This window comes from Squalius cephalus, assembly GCF_949319135.1.
Source record: "Squalius cephalus genome assembly, chromosome: 3".
NCBI lineage: Eukaryota > Metazoa > Chordata > Actinopteri > Cypriniformes > Leuciscidae > Squalius > Squalius cephalus.
In genome coordinates, this window is record NC_137124.1 from 41,344,692 (window position 1) to 41,354,209 (window position 9,518).

Here is a 9,518-nt window from a genome sequence, read left to right on the forward strand (position 1 = left end):
CCACAGTGTGATCTGAAGCTTCAGGAAACAGGGTATCAGACCAGATGAGTCTCGGGGGACAATGTCACAGTAAATCTAGTCTGCTAACGCCTTTTACAGAGTACATCCAGAGTTTATACTAAATTCATTTAAAAGCATAATCATACAAGTTTAAATAAGGTATTTTAAAATTAAAAGAAATCTTTAAAGTTTTATTAAAATCATATCTTCTATTTATTTTCTTAGAAGATTACTGTAATGATTTTATTTAACGGTAACCTAAAGTAGAATTTTTACTAAACAGCGTTTAGTTGTTGATTGTTGAAAAACTGTGCTTGGGCATCTTAGATCTTTTGTCCATACAACATGTTGTCATAGTTTGTCACAATGTTTTGTTGTTGTGTTGTTTTTAAGAAATCCGAGGACTCCACATTGCTCTTATTTAGACTAAGTTGTATCATCTGCAAAATCACTGACGCGGCATAAGTAAAGTTGGTCTTGAGCGAATATTTAATTTTATCAGTCATAATTCAAAGTATAAGTATACGATCGTATAAGATCATTTTAACTTGTATTCCCCGAACTATCCTTAATCAGTGTGGAATCACACAGGGTGAAACCCTTTACTGAGAATATACTATCGGTTATCTACTCAAAATATATGTAGAAGTGTAAAATCGGTGTTTAAAATCTGTCTGCTGGCCGCATGAATAGACTTTGGGGAGAGCTGATGATACTATCTATAGCAGGAAGCATGCCCTTTGACCTCCTCGATTGTGGAGGCTTGTTGTTTTGTTTTTTTTGTTTTTTTTTGTTAAAGACCCAACTACAAGTTAGTTCTCCCAAAAGAATTTCTCCCATCTAGTGGTTCTCCCATCTACTCGCTTTTTCAAATGCGTGTTGCAACTGCGGTAGCCGTAATGTGTCAAGAAGCTATGACAACATGGCTTCCAATAGCGCTTCATTGAGTTTAACGATACATGTTTTTGTACTGTTATGGCAGCTATATAATGATTTACACAACCAAGCAATGAAAAAAGCTTGTAATTTAGACCATACCTTTGACTTGCCTGTCGAGAAGAAATCAGGCAACTTCCCTTTCAAAGTCTTTCTCCTTCATTAGATCTTTCCACATGGGGAAAAGCTATCCTGATATTTATTTACATACCGATAAATTAAATGTTAGCTTTTAGGCGATGAGGATTCCTTCTCCCGTGGCTCGGCATAAGTATGATCCTGCATTATAATGTACTGTGCAGTGCAGCCTTTCAAATTTGCCGGGGCAGTATCATTGCCTCCCATATGGTCTAGCGGTTAGGATTCCTGGCTTTCATCCAGGCTGCCCGGGTTCGACTCCCGGTATGGAAAGACAATTTTTTTTACATTGTCAACAAAATTCAAGTTATTCAATAATCATTTTTAGTTATCCATAGTCTTAGAGGCCTACAAGTCTTAGAGGCCTACACGAACTGCAGAAACAAGCAGAAGATATGTAAAAACTCATAAATGCTGTTTCAGTACTGAATCATTTTCACAAATACAATTACATAGAATTCAGAAAATTTCACTATGGAATATTTACTTTATCTATCATAATTTCAATTTAGTACATCATCATTTAAACTTTTCATCTCATAATTATGACGCATAGTCATAATTGTAATTTCAACTTTTTGTTATAATTATTACTTAATTCAGAATTACAATTTTTGTCAATTACACCTTTTTAATGTAATACTTAAAACGTTTTTAAGGCATAATTTGGTTGTTGACTATAGTAGTGTTGATGATGAAACGTGTTGAGTTAGGCTAGCGCTTTTTGTCCCTCTCTGGTATTATAGTGTTTCAAGATGGCGGAACGACACGGAAGCCTCCTTGGACTTACCCGCCCCATGTAAATAAAGATAAGAAATGTTTCGCTTACGAGGATAAGTCAGATCATTGGCAGAGGTCATTTTACACCCATGAGGACATATTTTATGAATACAGACAATGATTTTAGCTAATAAAATACAATTTTTTCAACGAGCGAATCTACACATGAGAGGCCTTCAGAAGTCATAACTCCAGGGGTCAACGGCTTAGGCCCATTGGTTTCGGTATTTGTAAAAATCAAATACTGTATTACACTTTTCAAAGTTACAATAAAAAGACCTGTTGTGTTCTGACACAAGGCCATTAACTTGTTTTTATAAATGTATTTTGCTTATTTCTACAAATATCGACCTGAAAAATGAAAATCAGAAAAAACATTGTTTTAAAATACAACTAAACCATGATAATGTTTAGTTTAGATGTTGATGACTAAGCTTCTGGCATATAGTGCAACCACGCAACAAGAAATCTAATATTGGTGTAATCTTTGCGAGGTCTCACTCACGACACACAACTTTGTAAATAAATAAAATAAAATATTATGGAAGTCGTTGTACTGTAATTTAACCATATTTTATTTATTAATATTATGGCTTCATGTTGATTTAAAGTTTTTAATTGTTATTAACAAATACCTTTTAACATCCGTGGCTGTGTTGAAAAAATCGATTCACCGATTCTGAATCGATTTTCATATTAATTTCTAAAGATCGATCCGTAACTCAGAGGATCGATTTTCCCCGTGAACTTTAACTTGCCGCGTCATTAAATACACGCATGAGCGCGAGGTGGAAGGACATTAAAACAACGTCAGTAACGTTAAGCAAGCGGTTGCTTTGAAAACTCCAGAAACGCTCAAAGCTGCGATCTGGCACCATTTCGGGTTCAGAAGCAATGCAGAGAACGAGCTTGACAAAAGCAAAGGTTTTGTAAGTTCAAATTTTATTTACATTCTGTGTAATAGAGATGCGCGGTTGGCGGTTACAGCCGCGGACTCCGCGGATAAACCATGGATCGGGCGGATGACGTGACGAAAAATTATATTTTAATTAAATTCGGACGGGTGGCGGGCGGTTAACCAATCAAATGAAAAATATATGCATACATTAAGCGGATGGCGGGCGGGTGCGGTTTTGAAAATTGGTCAAAAACGTTGGTGCGGATGGATGGCGGACGGATGATGAGTTTTGTGATGCGGTTGAAATAATAGCCCATCGCGCATCTCTACTGTGTAATGTTGTCTGTTTACTGTGAAGCCAGTAACCAACAATCTGTTTACATTTGCACTGGCTTAGAACAAATGTGTTCTAAATGTTGATCATTAAAATAAAAAATAAAGGTGCATTTGCATCTGAACTGTAGGAGCTTTTTGGAAAATTCTTAATGTCATTTTTAATAATACATCAGGTTCGCGTCTAAATAATCGGTCTACTGCTGCTGATATACCTCTGAGTCCTCTGTCGTCTACACCAGTGCAAGTTTGTGAAAGCAGTTGTATCAACACTCTGGAAGGGGGATTGTTCTTTACAACCACCAATACTCCATTAATTTGCAGTTGAATGTCTATAATAATAGTATCAATATGTTGCATAACTACAGTCCTGTAATTCAGGTAACAGCTGGAAAAAAATGCTTTTTTCAAAAACCATTATCTAAATCAGGGGTTTTCAAACTTTTTGTGTGTGTGGACCACTATTTGTATTTAAGAATTTTCGCGGACCACCTCATAATACACATAATAAAATATGTCTACACAGAGTCCTACCTGAATTAATCTGCACCTCTAAATAGGCGTACTAGCACTAAAACTATAACTGGTCATCACATCAGTACAACAGGCTTGTTAAAAGAAAGTTTACTGCACACAACGGCTGCCACATATTTAATTTATTTATTTACTCAAGCGCCCGATCGATGGCAATCAGGGCATAATCAGGTTAATTTGAACAACAGGCTTGAAATCTATACAGTAATAAGAACACTGGAATATAGTCAACATTTCAAATCCTTTGGCAATTTTAGGGGATTATTAATCTTCAGAGTTTTACAAGTCCTCAAAAAGTACAGGCTTGAGTTTGTCCACTTAACAGCACATCTGCAAAACATTTCAGAAACGCGAGATCAAGAAACTAACTGGAAATTAAAATAATAACAGGCCTTATTCATTCCATTTATAAACATTTGGTTTCATAAACTAGATGCCTAACTGTGCGTTCACAGTTATAGCGCGTCAAATTCAAAAAGGGATTATGTGAAATTCGCGCCTGCCGCGTCTAGTGATACGCTTGACCACTTTGTATCAATTCGCGCGTCAAGAGCGAAATTGACGCGCGTAAAAACTAAAGTTTGAAGCGAAATTTCGTCCGGTGTGAACGCACCATTAAAGGCGATGCGTGTGATGTGATAATGAGAACATAATAATTTGCCTCTGCCCTTTTATCTTCAGAGAACCTGTTGCTATCCACCGAACCAATGTTGTGGTTCTAACGGCACTGAACTTGAATGTCACGGCCGAACACCACTAGGCTATTTTAGTAATCACACAATAACTTGACTATTTAATTAAAATGTTATATCAATATAGGCCTACATATTCTTTTTACTTTTCTTTTTTTATGGGAATTTCCTGGTAAAATGAAGGTAAAAAAAAATATTATTTTATATTTTATTTTGCCTTTCCACGGACCACCTGCAGTACCCTCACGGACCACAGTTTGGGAATGGCTGATCTAAATCTCGAAGATCGGATCGGATCGGATCGAATCGAATAATGATAATCGATTCAAGATCTTGAGAATCGGAATCGAATCGATTCTTGAAATTTGAATCGAAACCCAGCCCTAAACATCCGGCACAAAATGAAAGAGATGTATTATTTGAAAAAAAAATTTAAAAAATGGAATGTTCACAATCACTATGTGTCAAAAACAGTATGTGTGTAAATAGTTGTGCAAAGTTCCACACCCTATGGACTAACACATAAATAAATATATATAACATACACAAAACATTTCTTAACTAAGCAACTGTTTCTTAAATTATCAGACACTCACCGCACTGATGTTAACATCACCATATATTGTGTTTTCTACCATGATTGTAGTAACTATTGTACCACCATTCTTCTGGGCAACTGTTAAGTTAAGCTGATTAGGGTTCTGAATTAATGGCTGTCCGAATGTTGTAGAAATATTATGCTGTCGTCGTTGTGGAAGGTTGTTAGGCTGTTGATTTGTCATGTTTCCAGAATGTGTTTGAATGCACAGCGTTTGAACGTCACCATCTGTTAAAAAATGAACAATTAAATACACAACCAAAAACCATGTAAACATTATAGTAAAGCTTATTGAAGATTGAGAAACATATTGACTACTAACAAAGTAAATTATACATCTTTTCCTACGTTTGATATTCTTTTTTCTGATTTTTTTCACTATGGACTTGATCCTTTTTAATGCTGTTTTCTCTCCATATTTATTCTGTAGTTCCTCTACTGTGTCTTCCAACCTCTCTGTTGTTCTTCTCCTGCTGTGTTAACCAAAGACAAACAGTTAGAAGAATAAAATGTATGTACAATAGCAAAAATAAAAGTTGGTCATTAGTTGTTAGGGTTAGATACACCTGTAGACACATTCACACACCCGTTCGCCTGTTTTCATCTAGCATACACCAGAGTTCAAACATTCACTTTTTCAAAGGGTCGAATGATTACGCGGTCAAAATTTCTCTTTTTAACATGAGAGTTAAAAAATGTACACGAGTCACGACGCATTGCATTATGCACCTGACCTGCCGGCTGATGAAGTATTTATTACATCAAGAAAACATGAATACAACACACTGCACTTGGATGAATACATTTATTAGATTTATTTAATAATATTACCAGTTCCATATTATCTTTATATAAGACATATAAAGACATCTTAAAAATAAGACAAAAAATGATTATTTTTTAAATTTGACTGCATTCTTTACTTTTTGATTTATGAATTATAACAGACTGATGGGAAAAACATTATTTTGCAGTTACTTTTTTAAAATTTGTTTTATTATTCAACTATCTCTTTCTTTTTGTTAGATTTTATTAGTTGTAATTTTATATATAAACATTTAACTTTTAAAATAAAGGTTTTACAACAACATCACCATCTTCCGCTATATTTGGGCCTCCATGCTCATCTATTTACAGTATATGATATTGGTGAAGGGGGCCAGCATGAATATATATTTTTAGGGGGCCCCCGAATTCTCTACGGCCCCGTTCACATCGCATCGTAAGAGCATAATATCACCTGCTCAAGTACGTCTTGACGAGTTTCTTCTGTATTAAACAGCGAATCTTCTCAGTCAGATCGTCGCAAGATCTCAGGAATCCTCTCACACTGCTTGTGTTCACGAGCTCCATCGCTGCACTTTTGTGCGGCTGTGTGTGACTCTTAACGATTCAAACTACCATAAAGCGCACCAAAACAGCAGCGCGGAGATGTGACGTCATGTGTCGAGCGGGCGCTCGTAAAAAGCACATCTTTGCATTTCTTCTGAAACAACAATTTTTAACATCACTATCGCAACATTTATCGTATTGCCGGCTGGGATTGTAATGTTTTGTATGCCGTTTACTTTACTCTCACCCCGGATATCTGTTTCCTGCAGTTAGCTGTAATGTTAGTGAACTCTAGGTCTTCTCTTTGTTCATATACGACAGTATTCGCATGAATTGGCTTGATTTGATAAAATTATGTTTTAAACCATCATCTTCACTTGATACATTTACATTATACCGTCCTAGTTTTTAAATAGCGCTAAAATGTATATTTTAACCCTTTATGCGGATATGCCGCACAAGGTTCTCTGTTCTCTGGTTCTGTGTTTTTAAAAATAAAGACAAGGATACCTCTTTCTATAAGCGACCCTTAAAATCTGTGCATACAACAAAACACGTGTAGGTGTACGATGATTTATCAGCAAATTACTTTTGTTTGAAGAAAAACTTAAATCAGCTGGTGCTTGATAACTATTGAAGTTATGATGCGATATTTATCACGTTTTAATTTTAACTCAATACTCTATGAACTTTAACATCTTGTTGGTCAAATTAACTTAAAGCCTGCGCATCCTAGCTACTTTCTAAATGTGTGTAACAGAACTTATGGTGAACAATTTAGCCATATGTTTTAAACGTGTAATGTTTAAACAAATTTTGTTACTGGACTGAGTGAAAATAATAAACTTCTTCTCCTTTGTTTTTATTATTTATTAAGTTAAATGCAAACGATAGGAAAACTTTAGGATAGGAAAGTACGGACAGCGCCTTTGACCAATCCTCTACATATGGGGCACTTGTGCAGAGAAGGTGCACATTCTTTGCACACAACTAGGTGACCACAGGGGATGAAGACAATGTTCACTTCCTTATCCATGCAAACTTTGCATGTGCGCTCCTCTTGACGTCTTTTTAACTGTTCCTCCATAGGCAAGTCTGAAAGATCTTGACTAGGGGATGCAGCTTCATTTGTCTGGGGCGTCGGGCCACACTCAAATTCCATCTCTAAAGCAGACTTCACCACAGGATTGTTCTCTTGTTCTCTCACAAATTCTCTTGAGTCGCTGTCTCCATTAGTCAATAGCTGCTCAAATAGTCTTGGCAATCTTGCTTGAATCTGATGAACAAACTCTTGGCCCTTTTCTTGCAAGAGGTATTCACATCTTGGAAACCACTTGGCATGTTCTACCCATGGATCATCACCAGACTCCCAACATCCGAGTACACCATCGCAACAAAAGCACTCCACGTCAACATTACGACCAACATAGTAAAAACCAGCCTTAGCCAATTGTTCTGGTCGAACAGTTATTCTTGAGGGCCAGTAGACAAATGTGAGCAACCTTTCTTCACACCGTTGCATTGCCGATACATTGAAAGGGCTAGATAAAGGTACATTATCTGCACAGTCACCTCGAACGAAACGGCAGTTGGGGTAATGCCTCTGGTGTTCTGATACTGCACGATCTCCCGGTTCCCAGTTGCTAAGCTGGCCTCCACAACTGAAGCAAGCCACTCTGTCGCCCTGGCCAAGGTAGTAGAAACCAGCTTTGGCAAGCTCGGCCGGAGATAATGCAGCAGGAGTCCATTTCTTAAAGGTGTCAAGGCGTTCCTGTTCCCGACGCATGCCAAGATTGTGACAAGCCGGAGGGCGCTGGTGAGACATATCCTGGTGAGACATATCCATGTAACTCACCCGCTCCTCTGTTTGGCCTGAAACGGATGCCGTGGTGGTCGATGTTACGGGTGTGGACATATAGTCCAACATTTGCATTGCGAAGCGGGGAAAAGGCACTTTTGATGAAGGCTCTGGATGAAGACATAAAATTGTGACCACTCAAACCCTTCTCTCTGCCGGACATCCCATGACTAGTGTCTAGTCGTCCGAACACATAATCTTATTAAACTGATTAAATACCGTCTATGATGCAGGACCCGATGCTAAGAACAAAATCAAATTTTGTTCAACAACACAAAATGTCCTTTTTCTGTTCTGTACACAGCGGGCAATTTAGTTGTATCATTTGAAAAATCACCACACAATTTCAGGTATTCACATCTTGGAAATGGTTGCCGCCTCAGGAATACAAATATTTAAATATTTAATCTTTTAAATCGTGTAGTATTTTTTATTATTCTAAATATTATTATTTTTATGTATTCTATTTTAATGAGCTCAGACATTTTTTTAACCAGAAATTTTTATTTCAACATTATACTTTCATACATTGAAGTAGTGAAGAAATTTGAGTGAAAGACATTTACAGATGGTCTAACCAGAATAGAAAATCTCTGCAGGTGATCATGTCTTTCTCTAGGCTATAGTTGACCAGAATTTCAACTATTTCACCAACGTCTGTTTTTGCATTTTTTGACACCAGTGACACACAGAGATCCGTTACAAATGTCCATATAGCGAGTATCTCTATGACTCCGAATTCGTCACTACATGCACTCAACACATCCAGAACTTTTCTGAGGATCACGCCGATCGGCTCTTTGCCGTTAAAAAACATGGGCGTTACATCAGTCCATGACTTTATCAATCCTCTTACGACATCCATTTCATTTTTGAGATTTGTCACACGTTTGCTATTCTGCGCACAATTGTTTTTCATACCACACGCAGCGTCGATAATCCTGTGCATCAAGCCAACCATTTGGCCTCTAAAATGATCTTTAAACATACTGTCTAACATATCTCTTAAAGGGGTCATATAATGCCATTTTTGTACAAGCTAATATGATTCTTTAGGGTCTAAATTAAAAGTTTGTAATATACTTTAATTAAAAATTCTCATTAGTATTGTAAGAAAACACTAATTTTACCTGGTCAAAAACAGCTCTGTTTTCAGCACGCCGTTTCAGTGCATGTGTCTTTAAATGATAATGAGCTTTGCTCACCCCGCCCCTCTGTTCTGTGGGTACACCGTATCTAACACAATAACCACGTGTTATTCGTTATAAACGTGTGATTATGAATTATATTGAGAACGTCGTACATAGAAAACATGCAGTAATGTACCCTGAGTGTAAACCTTAGACGCATTCATTGTGAAGCCTGCAGCAAGGTTAGCAAATTTCGCAAAGATTAATATAAATACTAATATAAAGGTTA

At 36.9% G+C, this 9,518-nt stretch overlaps 1 protein-coding gene across 1 annotated transcript; it reads right to left on the bottom strand.

Moving 5' to 3' along the window:
* Window positions 1-7,142: 7,142 nt before the first annotated feature.
* On the bottom strand, window positions 7,143-8,174 carry LOC307155260 (putative inhibitor of apoptosis; the record flags this gene model as incomplete). Its single annotated transcript, XM_079865822.1, has 1 exon — window positions 7,143-8,174. One exon carries the CDS (start codon window positions 8,172-8,174, stop codon window positions 7,143-7,145), a length of 1,032 nt encoding a protein of 343 aa, XP_079721948.1.
* Between the last annotated feature and the right edge of the window lie 1,344 nt (window positions 8,175-9,518).